This window comes from Gigantopelta aegis, chromosome 10, assembly GCF_016097555.1.
Source record: "Gigantopelta aegis isolate Gae_Host chromosome 10, Gae_host_genome, whole genome shotgun sequence".
NCBI lineage: Eukaryota > Metazoa > Mollusca > Gastropoda > Neomphalida > Peltospiridae > Gigantopelta > Gigantopelta aegis.
In genome coordinates, this window is record NC_054708.1 from 90,909,336 (window position 1) to 90,932,908 (window position 23,573).

At 38.1% G+C, this 23,573-nt stretch overlaps 2 protein-coding genes across 2 annotated transcripts in view; one reads left to right on the forward strand and one right to left on the reverse strand.

Annotated features, from left to right (window-relative positions):
• Nucleotides 1–2,512, forward strand: part of LOC121383911 (sperm receptor for egg jelly-like) — a 53,468-nt gene extending 50,956 nt beyond the window's left edge. Inside the window, exons 10-11 of the mRNA XM_041514009.1 lie at nt 1,679–1,781; nt 2,325–2,512. Of these exons, the coding sequence (XP_041369943.1) occupies nt 1,679–1,781; nt 2,325–2,512 (291 nt within the window). The remainder of the gene's footprint in view (nt 1–1,678; nt 1,782–2,324) is intronic.
• A 4,571-nt stretch (nt 2,513–7,083) lies between these two features.
• Nucleotides 7,084–23,573, reverse strand: part of LOC121383912 (sperm receptor for egg jelly-like) — a 63,022-nt gene continuing 46,532 nt past the window's right edge. The window contains exons 7-8 of the mRNA XM_041514010.1: nt 8,179–8,409; nt 7,084–7,218 (exon numbers count right to left, since the gene is read on the reverse strand). Of these exons, the coding sequence (XP_041369944.1) occupies nt 7,084–7,218; nt 8,179–8,409 (366 nt within the window). The remainder of the gene's footprint in view (nt 7,219–8,178; nt 8,410–23,573) is intronic.

A 23,573-nucleotide genomic window follows, 5' to 3' on the forward strand; every position in this document is an offset into this window, starting at 1 on the left:
TTTAGATACCAACACCATAACGAAGTAATGTTACCTTGGCGGTACCAGTACCCCTATTTAGATACCAGTACCCCTATTTAGATACCAGTACCCCTATTTAGATACCAGTACCCCTATTTAGATACCAGTACCCCTATTTAGATACCAGTACCCCTATTTAGGTGGCCTTGTTTGCAGAACTAGTAACACTCCAGCTCAAAAGTATATATCGATTTATGTGTGTCAAATAAAGAGTAGTATATGAAAAGGATCGCATGCATCAGTGGGGCAGGATATACTCAACTTTCGTGAACACCTGATATCATCACCGTTTTACAGTGATTCAAGCGTGCATGCCATCGCAGCTGTATAGTAGAGTCAATATGTGAGAAAAAACACCTTAACCCCCCAAAAATTGCTACAAAAGGTTTTTAATTGTTTCTGGTACTCTTGGACACAGGGAATAACATAGCAAAAATCTATCAAAATCTGACTACCAAAAAGCTGTTAAAACTGGGTCAAATCCAAGATGGCCGTTTCTGATTTCGCACTCCATAAAATTAAATCAAATTTAATTAAATGACTATTTAGACCAGCCAAATGTTTAACAAATAAGTAAAACTCATTTAGTTTTCAAATAATGATTCTATATCGTAAATGCATAATCTTTCTATTATGTCAGTGACTTAATAATTCAAAAATTCAAAATGGCCACTATGGTTCATGGATGCGATAGGAACCATTTACTTTGGTTACTTATGTAATCCCATGGGAATTTAGTGATAAAAACAAACTACTAATTTAAGATGTATTAGGGTATTAAGGATACCCAATATAATAAAAACATTCCTAAATTTCATTTGAATGGCCATAGAGAAACAAAATGGCTGCCAACCTACATGTATACATTGACAGTATATGGAAAATGCATATATACTTAGTAATTGGCTAAGTAACATTCATAGTATAAAAGTGCAAAATGTGATACTAACATGCCACTTTGCATGCAGTTGGGAGTAAAACTTGATATAGGGCCAACCTGGCAATGACCCCCCAATGGCCAGGTAAAGTCACAATTCAATATGGCTGCCAATTAACTATTTCTTATTCTGTTTATATCACATTTAAAAGTGCAAACTATAAAATATTAGTTCAATGACACATTTCAGACAATAATATTACTATATATGTGTTGCTGTTATATATTAATATTTTGTTTTTAAATATGAATATACTGATCAAAAAAGAAATGTGTCTAATCATAAATGCAAGACCAGATGCAAGCCTTTCTCAAGATGTGTTCCCAATGATGAGGATTCCATCTCATTTCTTCTCGATCTGACAACTCCTCCTATCTTTCTACTTCTTTCGATGTCCACCTCCACATCCCAGTCCTCGTCTGTCCAACCATGACAGGTGTAAAATGAAACCATTTTTATGCTCTAAAGATTCTCTTCCATATAGACATTACTACCTTAAGGACAAACTAAAGCATAGCAGGAGGGGAAGACCTTCATGACTTAGTGACTATAATGCATATTGTCCATCAAGGTTATGTTCATCCTGGTCAGTCTTCTGTTGTTTTCTTGCCCATGATAGACATATACTCTGAAGACAAGACGTGGATTACCTTTTTAATCTTTCTTTTAAACACCACGTATCCCCAATAACAGCATTTGACCAACCTTCATACTGGAAGGCATCCGAAATTATCAGCAATGCATCAAAGAATAGTAACCTGAAAATTATTGTTCTGATGCTCAGCAGTTATCACACATTCATGAATGTATTTGGAGCAATTGGTACACTGATGGAAGGCACATGACTCAAAAACATTTTAGAAGTTGTTTATGGTGAAAATGCTGTGATACATAATGCTGACAGGAAAATCATTCTAAGGATCATTCTGTGGTAATTTGTTTTTGTGGACAAATGTCTTAATCGCATGATTATATCAGACATGATGGATAATGATCCTGTGTTTGCATCACTCGTAAATCAGTCCGAGGAAATGCACACTTCTTCGTTGGCGGGTGTAATTGACTTTGGAATCCATAAGAACATCTGAATTGATAGCCAAAATCTAAACAGAAATGGACAAGGAAGACTGAACTTTCTGCTTGGTCGACAACCAGTCAGTTATGGCTTGGTTACCAAAGAATGACATAGATTTCTAGAACGTTCGTCAAGGCTGATCGCAAGGGGTCATGGATAACGCACCTGCAAGCTGTATCTGACTGTCTGCCAATTTTTGCCGGAGCTGAGCATTTCAAATATCTAAAATCTGACTACCTCTATTTACAAAGTATGAACGAGCTTAAGACAACCCATTCTCTTGTTTTCAGGAAGTTTGAACAACATTATTCGAAGCAGTGATCACTTCTGGGCTCACCTTGGATCAGACCTGGTGATAGAGCAGACATTGATGAGACCTCTAAAGAGTACTGATGGCCTGACAAGAGGAAGTGGAATGACAGAAGAACAAACGTGCATTATGGACAATGTCTTCCCCCATATCTTCAGAATACAATGATGCAATGCTGGATTGTACAATCGGTCATACACCACAAGGGAACAACAAAAGGAATCCACTGAAGCAAGAATCAAGAGAGATGTGTCTGACGTAAAGAAAATAAGTTTAAAAATGGTCCCCTGTATGCCATTCTCCACAGACCCAACTTTAAGAAATGTGGCAATATCGAGTTTTATCTGTATATAATAGTATTTTATAATATTTGTAATGTTTCCTGTAACTAATTAAATTGTTATTTACAGGTAGTCATGGTATGTTATGTTTTTTTAATGTTTACTATATCTAATTAATCCAATGTCTCTTTCAGGTAATTCTGAAAAGGATAGTGCTCCTTTAATTTAATCATTTACTTTTAATACAGCTTCTTTATTCCCGGTGCTCTTATTTCAGTCAGCTTGTTAACTGGTGATATGTTGATTAAAAACACAAGCATCAATCTGGCACAAGCACCTAACAATAGCACTTGCATTCTTGCACTGCGTCTGTCCTTTGTTCTAAACTTTCAAGCTTGGGTCTACTGTAAGCTGGTATTCTGTCTTGGTGTTTCTGTCCAGCTTCTAGTTATATAATCTTCAGCATAAATACTGAGAGCTCTTGTTCTCAGTGTGGAAATGATATTGTGACTATTGCTGTGATATCGTATTCTTAGAGGATTTCTAAGGTCAGTTATTTGTATTTGTTAATTGTAGTATTCATGTTTCTTATCTAGTGTATTTGTTTACAGGCAGGTACTAAATGTAAATGTTTATGGATTAAGTCGGTACATTATAATATAATGTATTAATACGTAAAATAACTCTTCTGCAAATATATTTGTCTAAAGTAATTAAATGACAGATGAAGTATATTAAATTAAGTTCTAATGTCTAAATGGTAATGTAATTAATAGTATGATTTCTTATCACTAAATACTAATGGGTTTTAACGTTAAATTAATTATGGTGTGAAAGTTAACTGAGAGTAAGATGTTTGCACAGTTTGTATTATCTCAGAAGAGAGTTTATTTTATGCTATGACTATTATTGCTATTAATATAATTATAGACTTTGGATTATAGTGTTTCTACAAAAGTTAGTGCATTTTATTATTTTGTTTAGATCGCTATTTCTGAATGCGTGTGTCAGTTACCGGCCAGGTGTTACAACCTTAGTTACACACACTTGGTATGTACATGACTGTGTTGTTTTATGTGTATATTTTTATGACGTTGTAATGTACATGAATGTAAACATTAGTAGTGAATGTATTAGTAAAGTATGGATTGTATAATTGTATTAAGGATTAACATATGGTGTTACGTCATGTGTATTGTGAATGTATTGTTTGGTAGGAACCATGTATTAGTGATATGTGATTCGATATATATGTTTGTCATAGTAGTCTAGGAAATGTCATGTCGTATATGTGTATTTATTATCGTACTGTCATGTATTATATTCTTGTATTTTAATTTAATGTTTTGATTGTTTCAGGGTTTTAAAAATACATTGTGTGATGTTGAATAAAATGCCATTGTCCTGAACCATGCAGCTGTTTGTCATCTATTTTCGAACAAATCAAATGCTGTTACAGAAACATACTAAATGGTGTTGTGGGAAATGATGATGTGAATGTGCATAGTCTTGGAAAGAAAATCATCACCAAAATGATAGGAAAGCCTGCATACATATACTCATTCAAAAGGATTGACAAAGCCAAAACCCCCCGAAGTCTGCTTTCCAAAAACTTGTTAAAGGTGATTCTGTCCTGAAATCCTGTACATCCCAGTTTATCTGGCCAGACAAGTGGCATCATGGAGGACTTGGGAAGCCAAGCTATGGCTATCCTGTTGGGGGGGGGGGGGGGGGGGGGCATCTACAGATTCCCTTGCCACCTTGCACTATAACATTTTCAATAAAAAGTGGATGCAGCGGAATTGTTTGTTACACCTGAACATATCCCCCCAACTACATCTTCAACCAAATTTCACTGCCTCAGTTTACTACTAGATCATGGTATGGATTGGAAAGGAAGGTAACATGAATCCTGTAAACTGGGGATGGAAAGCTGAAGACAATCATTTAATGCAGAATGCTGCCCCTGACAATCTACTGAAGGTGGTCCATGCAACTACTCAACTGCCTGCAGAACACCCCGTTATAGCTGCAGGGGCTATGGACTACCATGCATAGCTGCTTGCGGGTCATACCAACTTGAGTCATGTGACAACCCGCATAACCATTTTATGGCTGAACAAGAATGCTAGTATGTGGATTACATGTCACAGGTTATCATGACCTCATGTTCATTATTTTCGCAATGAAGCATTATTCAAAATGGCATTAGAAATCGATATTTTGCCATTGCAAATAACGATATCTTTCAGATAAAATTCAGTCAACTTTAAGGTCATTAGTTTTTTAATATTGGATGTTTTATCAACCATATATCATATGACGTGACTGCAAGATCATAGACATGTTTTTTAGAATCCCCACAGTCACTTTCCTAGTCAGGAATAATACATGTAATGGGCTTTTGGTGCACCATGTCCGAAATAAAAAGCCCAAAAGGTTGATGTATCCGCCATATTGGATTTGACCTAATTTTCCTACTTTCTGATTGGTTGATTTTAATAGATTTTTTCTATGTTATTATGTACAACTCAACAAACCTAAAACCTCAAAAAAAAAACTTTTGTAGCAATTTTTTGAGGGTCAAAACATATATTGACTCTACTATGTATATATTACATTAATTGCCAGGATGTGACTGAAGGAATAATCTGCTTTCAGTTGATGCCAGCAAGGAATAATTTTATGAGCCTACTCGCAATCTGGAGATCAGCACAATACAGTACCACCACAAAACTCAGAATCTACAAGAGTTGTGTGCTATCAACACTGCTGTATGGGGAAGAGAGCTGGAGAATGACAGAACAAGACATGTCAAAACTGTCCACCTTTCACACAACCTGCCTCAGAAAAATTCTCAGAATGTTTTGGCCACAAACCATATCCAATCAAGAGTTGCTTGCCAGGTGTCAACACAAAGATATGCCTACCATCATTCAGAGAAAACGCTGGAAGTGGATTGGACATGTCCTCTGCATGGATGCAGATTCCGTAACAAAAACAGCCATATGGTGGACACCAGAAGGCAAGCGAAAGTGAGGACGCCCAAAGACAACTTTGAGAAGAACTGTGCAAGCAGAGTTAAAAGACATTAACCACACCTGGGACATCATACAGTGAATGGCCAGAGACAGGGAGAAATAGAGAAATTTTGTCGCTGCCCTAAACACCAGAGGGCGTAATGGGCAGTAAGTAAGTAAGTAAGCTGATGCCATTACACAACAGATCATTATGGCAGGGAGGTAAGCACATCCATTCCACCAACTCTCACAGATTCCCTTGCCACCTTGCACTATAACATTTTCAATAAAAAGTGGATGCAGCGGAATTGTTTGTTACACCTGAACATATCCCCCCAACTACATCTTCAACCAAATTTCACTGCCTCAGTTTACTACTAGATCATGGTATGGATTGGAAAGGAAGGTAACATGAATCCTGTAAACTGGGGATGGAAAGCTGAAGACAATCATTTAATGCAGAATGCTGCCCCTGACAATCTACTGAAGGTGGTCCATGCAACTACTCAACTGCCTGCAGAACACCCCGTTATAGCTGCAGGGGCTATGGACTACCATGCATAGCTGCTTGCGGGTCATACCAACTTGAGTCATGTGACAACCCGCATAACCATTTTATGGCTGAACAAGAATGCTAGTATGTGGATTACATGTCACAGGTTATCATGACCTCATGTTCATTATTTTCGCAATGAAGCATTATTCAAAATGGCATTAGAAATCGATATTTTGCCATTGCAAATAACGATATCTTTCAGATAAAATTCAGTCAACTTTAAGGTCATTAGTTTTTTAATATTGGATGTTTTATCAACCATATATCATATGACGTGACTGCAAGATCATAGACATGTTTTTTAGAATCCCCACAGTCACTTTCCTAGTCAGGAATAATACATGTAATGGGCTTTTGGTGCACCATGTCCGAAATAAAAAGCCCAAAAGGTTGATGTATCCGCCATATTGGATTTGACCTAATTTTCCTACTTTCTGATTGGTTGATTTTAATAGATTTTTTCTATGTTATTATGTACAACTCAACAAACCTAAAACCTCAAAAAAAAAACTTTTGTAGCAATTTTTTGAGGGTCAAAACATATATTGACTCTACTATGTATATATTACATTAATTGCCAGGATGTGACTGAAGGAATAATCTGCTTTCAGTTGATGCCAGCAAGGAATAATTTTATGAGCCTACTCGCAATCTGGAGATCAGCACAATACAGTACCACCACAAAACTCAGAATCTACAAGAGTTGTGTGCTATCAACACTGCTGTATGGGGAAGAGAGCTGGAGAATGACAGAACAAGACATGTCAAAACTGTCCACCTTTCACACAACCTGCCTCAGAAAAATTCTCAGAATGTTTTGGCCACAAACCATATCCAATCAAGAGTTGCTTGCCAGGTGTCAACACAAAGATATGCCTACCATCATTCAGAGAAAACGCTGGAAGTGGATTGGACATGTCCTCTGCATGGATGCAGATTCCGTAACAAAAACAGCCATATGGTGGACACCAGAAGGCAAGCGAAAGTGAGGACGCCCAAAGACAACTTTGAGAAGAACTGTGCAAGCAGAGTTAAAAGACATTAACCACACCTGGGACATCATACAGTGAATGGCCAGAGACAGGGAGAAATAGAGAAATTTTGTCGCTGCCCTAAACACCAGAGGGCGTAATGGGCAGTAAGTAAGTAAGTAAGCTGATGCCATTACACAACAGATCATTATGGCAGGGAGGTAAGCACATCCATTCCACCAACTCTCACAGCAGCCGCATGTCAGTGTCTTTTTCAGTATTCTCAATACTTAGCATGCTTAATAAAATAATGGTTTGGAACGTTTCACAAGTGTATTACGTACTGTAAATATTTAAATATTAGCAAACTTAAAATTTAGCAAAATCAAAATAAGTTTCCTATTCTTTTGGTTTATTCGCTAGCATGTAACCATTACTACGAGTTCAGTTAATCACTGACAACTGCACAAAAGCTTTTCGGAACAGTCTGTTGTATGTCTCTTAAATTTATTGCCATGATATATTAGCGTCTTGTATGACCTCACTAATATTTTATGCTCATTAACTTTTCCTAATTTACTGCAGGTTTACCTGTAAGTCGATTTTTTCATGAAAATATTATTTTGTAACTCATAAGGGAATCAGAAAATTACACAAAAAATCATTACCATTTTGGAGATTGAGTTTTACCAGCACCTCGAAGTTGAGACAGTAATACGAATATTTGCGACTGTAAAACCAACGTTAAGGTTGACAGATGATCAAATACTACATTGGTATCCTCATTATAATTCAATAAATCTATACAAAATATTGTTTAGATAAATAATAATGTTTTGGAAAGAACGCAGCATTATCAAAAACCTGGTCACTACTTCTGTTTCAAGAAATCCCCGAAATTTCCGACAGTTAATGGTTTCATTGCCACAAATGGATTTGGCTAACTAACTGGATATGCAGACTGAATTAGAATTCAACATACAAATAATTGATGATGCTTGTTTACCTTTCTTAAATCATTCTGATCTACTCTGCGTGCCCAGATGAGCAACATAATGAACAGAATCCAAACGGCAACAACGAGGGTGACCACCACAGGATTGTCAAAAAACGTCAGGAACAAGGTTATATCATCAATTGGATCGACAGTGTTGGGTGAAACGAAAATACCACCAGAAAACACAGTCAGATGACTACACCAGCAGTGTAAAGTTGTTACAGTTGTAAAGCGACCAACCTGTATGGAAGAAAACAAACAAATATTAATATGAGACATGATGAAAAACATTCCACATTTTATTTGCTAAGAAGAATAACATGACATAAGTATCTCATAAAACCCCCCAAAAAACCCCACAAATTCAATTAAAAAACAAAACAAAACATAGATGCATTTTTATTAATTAAAATTCATTAGTCCAGTTATATATATTTTTTAAATTCACTTAATGGGCGGGTGTCTAGGTAGGTATTTAGCCTCGGTGGGTGGGTGGGTGTCTAGGTAGGTATTAAGTTATCTATTAGTTCTCAGCCTCGGTGGGTGGGTGGGTGTCTAGGTATCTATTAGTTCTCAGCCTCGGTGGGTGGGTGTTTGTCTAGGTAGGTATCAGTTCTCAGCCTCGGTGGGTGGGCAGGTGTCTAGGTAGGTATTAGTTCTCAGTGTCGGTGGGTGGGCGGGTGTCTAGATATGTATTAGTTCTCAGCCTCGGTGGGTGGGCGGGTGTCTAGGTAGGTATTAGTTCTCAACCTCGGTGGGTGGGTGGATGTCTAGATAGGTATTAGTTCTCAGCCTCGGTGGGTGGGCGGGTGTCTAGGTATGTATTAGTTCTCAGCCTCGTTGGGTGGGCGGATGTCTAGGTAGGTATTAGTTCTCAACCTCGGTGGGTGGGCGGATGTCTAGGTAGGTATTAGTTCTCAGCCTCGGTGGGTGGGCGGATGTCTAGGTAAGTATTAGTTCTCAGCCTCGGTGGGTGGGCGGATGTCTAGGTAAGTATTAGTTCTCAGCCTCGTTGTGGGCGGGTGTCTAGGTAGGTATTAGTTCTCAGCCTCGGTGGGTGGGCGAGTGTCTAGGTAGGTATTAAGTTATCTATTAGTTCTCAGCCTCGGTGGGTGGGTGAGTGTCTAGGTAGGTATTAAGTTATCTATTAGTTCTCAGCCTCGGTGGGTGGGCGGGTGTCTAGGTAGGTATTAAGTTATCTATTAGTTCTCAGCCTTAGTGGGTGGGCGAGTGTCTAGGTAGGTATTAAGTTATCTATTAGTTCTCAGCCTTGGTGGGTGGGTGGGTGTCTAGGTATCTATTAGTTCTCAGCCTCGGTGGGTGGGCGGGTGTCTAGGTAGGTATTAGTTCTCAGCCTCGTTGGGTGGGCAGATGTCTAGGTAGGTATTAGTTCTCAACCTCGGTGGGTGGGCGGATGTCTAGGTAGGTATTAGTTCTCAGCCTCGGTGGGTGGGCGGATGTCTAGGTAAGTATTAGTTCTCAGCCTCGGTGGGTGGGCGGATGTCTAGGTAAGTATTAGTTCTCAGCCTCGTTGTGGGCGGGTGTCTAGGTAGGTATTAGTTCTCAGCCTCGGTGGGTGGGCGAGTGTCTAGGTAGGTATTAAGTTATCTATTAGTTCTCAGCCTTGGTGGGTAGGCGAGTGTCTAGGTAGGTATTAAGTTATCTATTAGTTCTCAGCCTCGGTGGGTGGGCGGGTGTCTAGGTAGGTATTAGTTCTCAGCCATTGTCTAGGTAGGTATTAAGTTATCTATTAGTTCTCAGCCTCGGTGGGTGGGCGGGTGTCTTGGTAGGTATTAGTTCTCAGCCATTGTCTAGGTAGGTATTAAGTTATCTATTAGTTCTCAACCTCGGTGGGTGGGCAGGTGTCTAGGTAGGTATTAAGTTATCTATTAAATCTCAGCCTCGGTGGGTGGGTGGGTGTCTAGATAGGTATTAGTTCTCAGCCATTGTCTAGGTAGGTATTAAGTTATCTATTAGTTCTCAGCCTCGGTGGGTGGGCGGGTGTCTAGGTAGGTATTAGTTCTCAGCCTCGGTGGGTGGGTGTTTGTCTAGGTAGGTATTATTTCTCAGCCTCGGTGGGTGGGCGGGTGTCTAGGTAGGTATTAGTTCTCAGCCTCGGTGGGTGGGTGTTTGTCTAGGTAGGTATTAGTTCTTAGCCTCGGTGGGTGGGTGAGTGTCTAGGTAGGTATTAGTTCTCAGCCTCGGTGGGTGGGCGGGTGTCTAGGTAGGTATTAAGTTATCTATTAGTTCTCAGCCTCGGTGGGTGGGTGTTTGTCTAGGTAGGTATTAGTTCTCAGCCTCGGTGGGTGGGTGGGTGTCTAGATAGGTATTAGTTCTCAGCCATTGTCTAGGTAGGTATTAAGTTATCTATTAGTTCTCAGCCTCGGTGGGTGGGCGGGTGTCTAGGTAGGTATTAGTTCTCAGCCTCGGTGGGTGGGTGTTTGTCTAGGTAGGTATTATTTCTCAGCCTCGGTGGGTGGGCGGGTGTCTAGGTAGGTATTAGTTCTCAGCCTCGGTGGGTGGGTGTTTGTCTAGGTAGGTATTAGTTCTCAGCCTCGGTGGGTGGGTGAGTGTCTAGGTAGGTATTAGTTCTCAGCCTCGGTGGGTGGGCGGGTGTCTAGGTAGGTATTAAGTTATCTATTAGTTCTCAGCCTCGGTGGGTGGGCGGGTGTCTAGGTAGGTATTAAGTTATCTATTAGTTCTCAGCCTCGGTGGGTGGGTGTTTGTCTAGGTAGGTATTAGTTCTCAGCCTCGGTGGGTGGGTGAGTGTCTAGGTAGGTATTAGTTCTCAGCCTCGGTGGGTGGGCGGGTGTCTAGGTAGGTATTAAGTTATCTATTAGTTCTCAGCCTTGGTGGGTGGGCGAGTGTCTAGGTAGGTATTAAGTTATCTATTAGTTCTCAGCCTTGGTGGGTGGGTGGGTGTCTAGGTATCTATTAGTTCTCAGGCTCGGTGGGTGGGTGGGTGTCTAGGTATCTATTAGTTCTCAGCCTCGGTGGGTGGGCGGGTGTCTAGGTATCTATTAGCTTTCAGCCTCGGTGGGTGGGTGGGTGTCTAGGTAGGTTGCAAGACTCGTAATTCACTCTGTGAGCAAACTGAGAAGCACTTGTAAACAATTTGTACTGATGTGAAGTTTACCACACCTCTTAATCTTGAACCCTGGCTTGGTAGGAGACTGGGATAAAGGAAAAAAAGGTCATATATTCACAGAACTTAATAAATAAAGATTGTTTCACATACAAAACCCAATTCCATAGCAACATACAACATATAACTTAAATAAAGACTGCTTTATTTTACATGAAAATACTTATAAATATAGACTAAAAACAAAAAAATCATACAAAATAAATAACAAATGAATAATTTTTCATGCAAATGCATAATTTTTTCCAACAATGTTTCATGTTTTTTTTTTTTACAGGTTTATGTATATCACTGTTCTGAATGTCCTGTGCATATTATTGTACTGTTTGTTAGTCAATCCAGCCACTGCTAATGTTTGTTCACTAAATTTTGATCGATATCAATGTCCTGTGTTGTTCACTTTGCAGCTGAGAAGGCCGCAGGACGTGGATGTGTCTAATTTCGAACACCCTTCTGTCTTTATTATCCTCACAGTAGAGAATATTCTTTCTGTGTTGGCACTGAAACTAGGAATGGTAGACAGCATGAGTACCAATGCTCAAAGTTCTGTAAGTCGGACAGATCCATCCATTACAGTCAGTTTCCCCAGACACAGTCAGTATTAGTCCAAAGACAGACAGCTTGGTGGTAGTTCCTCTGTTGGTGTCAAGCTGAAGTTGAGGAATTCCTCACAGAGTTGATCTGTCACAGGGAATTCCACTGTTTCAGCACATGACAGAACTAAAAAAACAACCCCAAAACATATCAGTTGTAATAATGGATTTTATATAATATGACAGCTATATACCCCACTCCTACATTACAAATATGTATATGACATGTCAGAACAATCGGTCCACATTAAGAGTATAATGTTCTTCATATGTAACTATAGCATATATACTCCACTACATACCCCACTCCTACATTACAAATATGTATATGACATGTCAGAACAATCGGTCCACATTAAGAGTATAATGTTCTTCATATGTATTAGTCTGTATATACTCCACTACATACCCCACTCCTACATTACAAATATGTATATGACATGTCAGAACAATCGGTCACCATTAAGAGTATAATGTTCTTCATATGTAACTAGTCTGTATATACTCCACTACATACCCCACTCCTACATTACAAATATGTATATGACATGTCAGAACAATCGGTCACCATTAAGAGTATAATGTTCTTCATATGTATTAGTCTGTATATACTCCACTACATACCCCACTCCTACATTACAAATATGTATATGACATGTCAGAACATTGCTCACATATCAAAAGTAACAAAGATTAATTCACCAAACATCTAACGTACGTGTTTATGCATGCCTATATAATAAACATGAAGAAAGTGACTGAAAGAACAAAGAAATCAATCACTAAATTTTGTGGCCAGGTTTCCAAGTGTATTTTTTTGGCCACCATAGACATGCAGGTCCATTTACCCTTTGTGGTTAAAAAAAGTGGGTGCTGGCCGCGTTGAGCAGGTGGTTGTCATATAGAGGTAAAATATACTGTAAATAGAGTTGGAGGGACCTGGAAATGGCCGTCATAGACAGGTGGTCATCTTATAGAGGCCAAAGCAGGTTTGCCTGTATATATATATATATATATATTTTACCTATATGGGCAGTGAGATGTGGGTGAATATATTTTCTATCTTTCCCTAGGGAAACAGAAGCTATGACGTCATGACGTTAGTTTGGTGACGTCATCGGTTTCCTCGACTGTCGTCTCTCGTTGATGAGATTTTACAAAACATTTAGCTCCACCAGTGTTCAGTTTTTGTTGAAATCGTTTAAGCAATTTGCTCTTGCTAACAATTAAACATGCTCTAAACTAATTTCTTTGTAGTTCATTCACGTCCCACTAGAAACATCAGTTCATTACAAATGTGACCTCTCTTGCTTACATTTGATTTGTGTACCTAAAGACAGCTTTTAACGTCAGTGCTTTTCATTCGTCACGTCATCAGTTTCCTCAGACTTTCACGTTTTGTATAGGCCTATTATATAGTTTGTGTCATGTAAGAAGTTTAAAGTTTAAGTTTCTAAACTCTTTACACTATGGGTAATAAATACAATAACTCACCCGATACTCGGAATTATGGATTATCTGTCCCTCATGAAATTAATGTTGTCACACACTCACTAAAGCTCGTGACTGACATTAATTTCACTCGGGACAGATAATCTGTAATTCCTCATAACTCGTAAGTTATTGTCTATATATATACTGAACAAAAAAAGAAACTTCCGATTTGTACATATAGTATTTGTTGTGTTAAAGAATTCATTGTGTAATGAAATTATATAGGTAGTATTAGTCTTGAGCTGTATTATCAGGATTCATGAATTTTATCGATTATTTTTGCACTGTTAATCGTCGACAACGTGAAATTCAATTTGCACGTGCATGCATGGTTCGACATGTCCTGTGTAGTATTCGGTCAATTTGTTTTACTTGTCTTACTGACATTGTTGTCAAGTGAACGAAAACGCTTCAAAATTTGTAAAACAATTAACGTTTTTTACATTGTAGCATTTTTAGTATGCCAAGAATACCCAATAATTTACGCGAACGGGCGATTGGCATGCTTGATGCTGGCATGTAGACAGAAGATGTTGCAAGGCATGTTGGGAGTTCTAGTCGAGCGATACGAAATCTTCATGTAAGATTGCGAACAACAGTAAGCACCAACGACTTGCCACCTCGTGTTACAACACGTGGTAAAAACTGCTATATCATGAACACGCATTTGCGCAATCGATTCCAAACTGCCACTGCTACTGCTGCTAACACACCTGGGCTTCACAATAACCGAATCATTGGGCAAACTGTTTACATGCACGACGTCCTTACGTCGGATGCGTTTTAACGCAACGTCATCGTCTAAATCGGGCACGTGTACACACTCGTTGGATACGGCGACGCTGGAATACCGTTCTTTTTTCGGATGAATCCCGATTTTTTTTACAACGTGGTGATGGCAGGGTGAGCATCTACCATTGGAGAAATGAACGCTATGCTGACTGATGTGTTCTTGAACGAGATCGTTTCGGGGGTGGGGGTTCTGTCATGGTCTGGGCAGCCATTGCCCATGGTTATCGTTCACCACTAGTCGTCATTGATGGCAATTTAAATGCTCAACATTACCGTGATGACATTCTCGCTCATCACGTCATTCCTCTGTTCCATAACAATGCCAACATCTCGATTTTTCAGCATGATAATGCCACCTCTCATACAGCTAGAGACACTGTAAATTTTCTTAGGACAAATAACATTGATTTCATTGATGACTGGCCCACTAAAAGTCCTGATCTCAACCCCATCGAGCATGCCTGGGATAGTCTGGACAGACGATTGAGGCGTCGCCCCAACCCACCTGCTAACGTCAACAAACTTCGTCAAGCACTCATTCAGGAATGGAACAATATTCCACAGGCAGAAATCAACACTTTAGTCAATTCTATGCGCCTGCGATGCACTGCAGTGGTCAATTCAAGAGGTGGTCATACCAGTTATTAAGTGGGTGTTTTTATTTTTAACCCCTACCACACTTGGTCAAAATTTCTCCCAGTTTCTCTTAACCTATGGCCATGATTTAAACGCATATATAACAATTATTCCCCCGGTTTGTTTTCATCAAGTTATGTTCAAGCAAAGTTAGCGGAAGTTTCTTATTTTGTTCAGTATATACATACTAAAAGGCAAAAGTTACTGTGACATGGATTGCTCGGAGTAATAAATTTATGAATGGATTTATGGATGTAAACGAGAGAAAATGTGCATGAATCAGCTAGAAGAAATGCAACCAAGCAGTTGTTGCAGCGATTGCATGCTTTGTGCAAGAAACATGCAATATTCGGGAGAAATTCTGTCCGGTGTTCACCATAAAAGGCCAGACATTCAGTCGCAAATCATTACCACTCTGTGCAGCTGTCAGAAGTCAGAAAATCACCATTAGTGAACTGTTTGATGCAATTTCGTCATGTTACACCTCAATGAAAATGACAGATGGCGACAGTTGGGACCTCGCAGCGTGACGTCGCACATCAGTTCAATGTCCACAGAAACACCATATGGCACTTATGGCAACGATATCAACAAAACCACCAGGTCAGGGACCATCCCTGTAGTGGCCGACCACCTGTGACAACCCCTCACCAAGACACATGGATACTAACCACCAAGACACATGGATACTAACCACACATCTGCGAAACAGGCATTCCCAGGAACTTTCTCCAGCGTTTAGTGGCCTCAATGAGACGACGGTGCCAGGCGTGTATAAATGCTTACGGTGGACACACTCGTGAACTTTGCTCTGGACCCCCTCTAGTGATGTGGCTCATTTGCATATGGCAGGTGCGCTCTTTTCATGGACTATTGCTCGTTTCAATACCTTCGGACATTTTTCTTTCTATATTATAACATTTCATACATGGCAGTAAAACGTATCATCAGTTATCTTTGTCTTTTGTGTGTCACAATAACTTTTGCCTTTTAATATATATATATATATATATATATATATATATATATATATATACAGTCAAATCCACTTAATTGGATGTCGGATTATTGTATATTTCGGACATTTGAATGTTTGTCCTGCACGGAACCATTTGCCATTATGACAATACAAAATCCAACGGTTAATTGGATGTGTTTTTTAACGTGTTTTCGGATATTTGAATATAAAATTATCCTTGCCGAATGGCAATTGCACGTAAAACATAGGAAAGTTTGTGTTACTTGATGTGTTTTTGTAAAATTTATGATCGTACGTAATACCATACTATCGTACATGCAGAAATGAATACTTTTAATTTTATTTTATTTCATTGTTAAAAAACCCAGAAAAAGACTTACAACAAACTTGTTTTCTTGTTTCTTAAATTATTTCGGATGACTCGTTATTAATCAATACATTTCCTAATTACAACGTAATTAATCCATGAACTCTGAGATTCATCTCAAATGTGACCCAATGGCCGAGACAATGCAGGACAATCAAGGATCAAAGTCGGTCATTCCCACCTTGTTGGCAGCCACGTGCGTTTCGTAAGCAGGCATCCCTTAATCTCATGTCGGCCACTTTTGAAGCAGTGTATGTTTAATCCATAAATAAACACTTGTCAGATATTTTTCTCTATGAATTGTCGGTGACAGTAACAAACAAAAGCCGTTTGCTACTAGTGTTATTTTTAGCGGGATCTTTTGATCACGTGATTTTTCCTCTGCAGCTCACAATGTGAGGCCCCATTTGGGGTGACCGATTATGGTGTTTACTGTTTAAATTGTTAAATGCCGACAAAAGGTAAGTTGTAGGAGATTTTCTTAGCAAGTTGGATTAATCATCTTTTGGCTATAAATATTGACAAGAACTTTTTTTTTCTCACAATGTCAACATGGCAAATAAACGGAAACGAAACGATTTATCTTTGGCTCAGAAATACGACGAGATATGTGCCCAGTATCTCACCAATGCTAACCCAGAACGAAAAAGACAGAGAACGGGAAAAGCAGCCAATGTGGAGAAGGCCTTATCAGAATGGTTTTCCATCGCCAGACAAAAAGACATTCCAATATCGGGCCCAATATTGGCGTTTGTGTTTGTGTTTTTCCTTCTGTTACATTGAATAACGGCCTTTCACTTATTTGACTTTGGCCAGTCTAGTTTACCTGTCAAATTGGTTACAAATGCACACATATAATAGTCAGATAGAAATACAGAACATGGAAATGACTACTTATTCAAGATTATATTGGGTGGTGGGGGTGGGGTCTTGTTGCACTTGATTTACAAATGTACAAAGAAGTTAATAACGGCCGTTTAATCATCAAGAAGTTAATAACGGCCTTTTAATTATTTGACTGTGGCCAGTCTAATTGAGCTTCCGGTGGTTTTATCTGGGTCATTAGATGTTTAGTCACTTCTGCTTCTAGGCGTACAAACGGCATTAACTGTTGCCTCTTGTATTTATCAAGTTTATAGACAAACTTGATAATGATAACAGAGTCACAATATGGAACTTGGAATCGGTATTTTATTAACACAAAATACTTACCGGTTTTTGACGAAAATTCCACATGTCATGAGGCCCAAATTGGGAGAATCGTAATTAGGGTTTGCATAAATCAACAAGAGGTCTTAATTGGGTATAACGTATGTCGAAACTGTACCTTCGGTTTATTGAATATGCCGCTTATTTGAATATATTTTTGTTGCATGAGGCACATCCAAATAAGCGGATTTGACTGTATATATATAGAGGTTATTACCCTCGTGTATTTCGGTATCGTCAATATCATATACATTGTATTAGGAATAATAATTATCCTGCCGCATTCTTTTTGCTAAATTTAAAGAATTTTCACCTGTTCTACATTTCTACTAATTTTATTAAAATCCATGGACATTTTAACATGAAATTACACCCATATATACCATAATGATCCACCTACGTAATGATAGCATTTTGTAGATGGTTATTTTATTTATGTTACCATGGATACAGCTGCAAATTTCAATATACAATTTTTTCATTAATAATTAAGAAAACATGAATAAAACACTACTATTTTTCTTTTAATTTAAGTGTATGCTGTGATTTATTAAGCATAGTGATTGATTTAAAGAAAAAATTAAGCAGACTGCCATTTTTTTCAGAATAATAGGGTGCAATGCACATACTGTCATCAATGCTTTTTTGTAAATTATGAAGATAATGTCCAACATTATCTATTATACATTTTTAGTAATATTATTAAAATCAGTTGACATTTCAGCATAAAATTACACACATATATACTAAGAATATCCACCTACGTAATTCTAACATTTTATAGTCAGTTATATTGTTTGTTACCATGGCAACAGCTGCAAATTTCAATATACCATATTTTCATTAATAATTATGAAAACTTTAATTAAAAACGAATATTTGTCTTTTAATTTAAGTCTATGCTGTGATTTATTAACCATACTGCTTGATGTAAAGAAATAATTAAGTCGACAACCGCGGTTTTTCTGAAAAATAGGGTCAGATGCGCATTTGGGTATCAACGCATTTTTTTGTAAATTATGAACATAATTTCCAACATTAACTATTATACATTTCTGGTAATATTATTAAAATCAGTTGACATTTCAGCATGAAATTAGACACATATGTACTAAGAATATCCACCTACATAACACTAACATTTTATAGTCAGTTATATTATTTATGTTACCATGGCAACACCTGCAACTTTCAATATACCATTTTTTATTAATAATTATGAAAACTTTAATTTAAAACTAATATTTTGGTTTTAATTTAAGTCTATGCTGTGATCTATTAACCATACTACTCGATTTAGAAAAAGAATTAAGTAGATAGCCAATTTTGTTTTTGAATAACAGGGTCAAATGCACATATTACCATCAACACATTTTTGTAACTTATGGACATTGTGTCCAACATTACCTAGACACTAAAAATATGTATACTATCTCTATTACTTTATATATCTTTGTCAAATGACACAAGATTTAAAAAAAGGTATATGCCCTTTCACTTCCGGTCATTTTCAAATGAACATAATTAATTCTGTTACCATGGTAACCAATGCAAAAAGAGGAACTGTTTCCCATATGAAATGTTTTAAATGAATTTATTTGAATACAAATCACTGTATAATGATGTAATAATAAGCTCCCAGCTGTTTACAAGAGATGGGTGAAAATTGTTAATTCTGTTACCACGGTAACCAATGCAAAACAAAACAAATTTCTAAAACAATATCATTTTCAAGGACTGAGAAAAAACAACAATGTATAGTGACATAATTGTACTATGCCTGTAGGAAAGATATATGAAGCTTATTAATTCTGTTACCATGGTAACCAGTTCAAAACTATATGTTACCATGGTACCCAGATTGAAACTGTTACCATGGTAACCAATGCAAACTATTGGTTACCATGGTAAGGTATGTAAAACTGGAAACTATTTGCTGTGTGCATGCAACTTTTGGGTCATACGGTCAAAAGTAAAGGACACCAGTAATCAATAATTTGAGGGTACTTGAAAACTCCACATCATAACTGCCGCAACTAGGTGGTTATGGGGTTTGGAATCTTTTTAAATTGGACACTGTATTTCATGTACACACTTTAAGCAGCAGCTATCTTACTATAATCATTCTAAAAATTATTAAAACGTATCCATTAATTCCCAAGATTTTAGGGTACATAATTTTACCCTTCATACCCTCGGGCAGAAACCCTGGACACTGATATTAGAATAATAGAAATAGTAAAAAGGATTTTATGCATTTCCGTAATTTATTGTGACACAAGATACTTGCCATAGTGCTTCACACGGTCACAATTGTAAAAAAAAGAAAAATGTCCATTCACCTAAAAAATGTTTTAAACCCAAAGAAACAAACATCAACATGTGAGCCCTAATTCAATATGTACCATATACATAATGTGTATCAAGTGTTGAACACTTATGCATGATACAAAATAGATCTAAATGGTCACCTGAGTAAATTGCTGACCACAACTACCAAACACATGGAGTGCGGAGCACCCATTTTCCTAGGGGGATTAAAATTACCAAATTCATGGTTTTGGGTTTTCCATGGGTGAGAGCAACTACCAAATAAATTTGGTTGGAAATGGTCTAGTATTTCTGAAAACATAATAGTTTAAATGCATTTGTCTATATGATAGATGGTGATAGACAGCTGATAGTGTCACATGCTAAATGTTTCTTAACGCAGAGAGTCTGACGTCAGTGGCTACTTGTGAAGTTGTTTTGAGGCATTCAAGACGTGGCTCATTGTACAGCTGATAGTGCCACATGCTAAATGTTTCTTAACGCAGAGTCTGACGTCAGTGGCTACTTGTGAAGTTGTTTTGAGGCATTCAAGACGTGGCTCATTGTACAGCTGATAGTGTCACATGCTAAATGTTTCTGTGGCTACTTGTGAAGTTGTTTTGAGGCATTCAAGACGTGGCTCATTGTACAGCTGATAGTGTCACATGCTAAATGTTTCTTAACGCAGAGAGTCTGACGTCAGTGGCTACTTGTGAAGTGGTTTTGAGGCATTCAAGACGTGGCTCATTGTACAGCTGATAGTGTCACATGCTAAATGTTTCTGTGGCTACTTGTGAAGTTGTTTTGAGGCATTCAAGACGTGGCTCATTGTACAGCTGATAGTGTCACATGCTAAATGTTTCTGTGGCTACTTGTGAAGTTGTTTTGAGGCATTCAAGACGTGGCTCATTGTACAGCTGATAGTGTCACATGCTAAATGTTTCTGTGGCTACTTGTGAAGTTGTTTTGAGACATTCAAGACGTGGCTCATTGTAGAGAATGGTAGATTTTATCACTGGTAATGAAATGTCATATTTTAAATATAGTTTGTTAAACACTGAACTTCCAATGGTTTTTAAATATAGTTTGTTAAACACTGAACTTCCAATGGTTTTTTAATATATTTCTATACTCGGCACATCGAGTTCACATATTCAGTTGTTAAACTGAACCTATTTCTATGTTTCTATTAAACTTCCAAGTTATTTCACCCTAGCGCATTTGAGCTTAAGACGTTCTAACTGGGGTTCTCAGCAGTCATGGTGTCGGCCATTTTACTAATCCCATAATGCATCAAATCAAGGTGGCACTGTCTATGTTACATGTATTTTAGTTTTTAAAACTAAATATTACGTTGCTGAAATTGTGTTTTGTTATAATTGACCACGTGTCAAATATCAGAGAGGAATCTAACCCTAATACATTGTAGCTAGCAAGCTGTCAGTCACAAGCTTGTTTTAGTATGACCAACTTTCTGAAATTTTTCGAAATATCTGGATTTTTTTTTTTTCTTTAAACTTTATTAACCCAGATCATTGGCAATGTCAAGGAATTTTAATCCCATACCCGGATTTCCGGAATTGATGCCAAATATCCAGATATTTTTTTTCAAATTCACCAACAATTTTTTTTTTTTAAGGAACTAATTCTTATTACATTCTACATTCAACTTGAACACGGTATTGTCTACAGTCTTGTGCTATTACTAAGACGTTTGTCTATTGGCTGTATTTGTCAACAGCGGACCAATGAAAACGTTTTTGGCAATCAAGTAAACTGAAGTAAATTTCAAAGGACTATAACTTTCTAACCACTAAATATTTTTCAGTCCAGTTTTCATTAATTTACATCTTTTGGTATATATACTCAGCGTCACAATTGAAGGGTCACTCATATTGTGACCCTTCAATAGTGACACTGAGTATATTTTTGTTTGAAAAAAGAAACTTGACCACATATTTGTTTCATTGTTCTACCTACTTGAAGTGTAACATAAGTAAATTTACAATTTATTTATCAAGGCATTTAAAAAGCATAAACATTAATAAGTACAGTATTAAAGTGGAAAAAATATTCATAAAGTTTCATAAACTTTTCGTTTTTTTTACCTGAAATGTTGTGTTGAACTCATGCAGTGGTAGTAATATGAAATCCATGAAGAAGTTCATGTTATAGTTCACCAGGTCCTCTTGGAACTGAAAAAAACATTGTACTCAACACAGCACTGAGATATTTATTTAGTAAGCATGGTGTCTTACAGACATAAATAGGTTTAAATCATTATTTCTTTGTACTTTTGTCAAATACATGAATATGTGAAGGATTATCACTGGCATAATTTATGTGAAAATGATGTTTTAAACTTTGGCTTTATTCAACTTGTTAATATCATGTATTTAAAAAACATTTTTTTATATATATATATATATATATATATATATATACTATCCAAAAAAAGTAGGGGATATTCCATTTCGCGTTTATAATTCTGGAGAATGCGATTACATAAGCTGAAAAGAAGTATGAATGATGTTAGATTATTCAATATCTGTTATAAAAACCCAGCAAAAACACAACAATCACATGCAGGCGTTTTGCACATGGTCCATATGAACGTCATAGGGGTTCACTGCGAGATATGCATTAAAGTTAACAGGCAATTCCTAATTCCTAGCCATTTCATCAATACTCCTTTGGACTCAAACTTTAGATTGTATTGTTTTGTATTGAAATTACACATTTCTGACATGCATCGACTGTCACATGATGATCGTTCACGTGCCGTGTGCATGTTACAGATTGGCACGAGACAGGCCTCTGTGGCACGAACGTTGAACGTGTCACAATCGGTGATAAGCAGATTATGAGCACGATACTGTCAGACACATAATGTGGATGACAGACGTCACTCAGGTCGTACAAGGGCGACAACAGCTCAACAGGATCGTTTCATCCGTACGTCAGCCTTAAGAAACCGTGCCCAAAGTGCCACTCAGATCAGAGACCAGATTCACACAGCTACAGATGTGAGAGTGAGTGGTCAGACAATTAGAAATTGGCTACACTGGTGGCATTTGCATGCACGGCGCCCTCGTGTCATTCCACATTTGACCGACCGTCACATTACTGAAACACGTCGTTGGTGTCATGAGCACCAGCGCTGGGACAATTGGCGATGGAGTAATGTCATGTTTTCCGATGAATCCAAGTTCACATTCGACTTCCATGACAGATGCAACAGAGTGTGGGGTCAACGTAATGAACCATTCCATGATGTAAACGTTAGACAGCATGACCGTTTTGGAGGTGGGCCCGTTATGGTTTGGGGTGGCATCACAGTTACGGGACGAACAGCTTTGCACATTGTCAATGGACATCTCACTGGTCTGTACTACCGTGACAACATCTTGGCAGCACATGTTGTGCCATTTGCACGTGGCCATGGCTGTCGGTTTCGCTTTCAAGATGACAACGCCAGGGCACACAGAGCCAGATTTGTTACCAACTACCTCCAGGCACAAAACATTACCACTTTACCATGACCAGCACTCAGTCCTGACATTACCCCTATTGAACATGTCTGGGACATGCTTGGTAGACACTTACGTCAATGTCAACAGCAGCCAACCACTCGCCATGACCAGCACTCAGTCCTGACATTACCCCTATTGAACATGTCTGGGACATGCTTGGTAGACGCTTATGTCAATGTCAACAGCCGCCAACCACTCGCCATGACCAGCACTCAGTCCTGACATTACCCCTATTGAACATGTCTGGGACATGCTTGGTAGACACTTACGTCAATGTCAACAGCAGCCAACCACTCGGCATGACCAGCACTCAGTCCTGACATTACCCCTATTGAACATGTCTGGG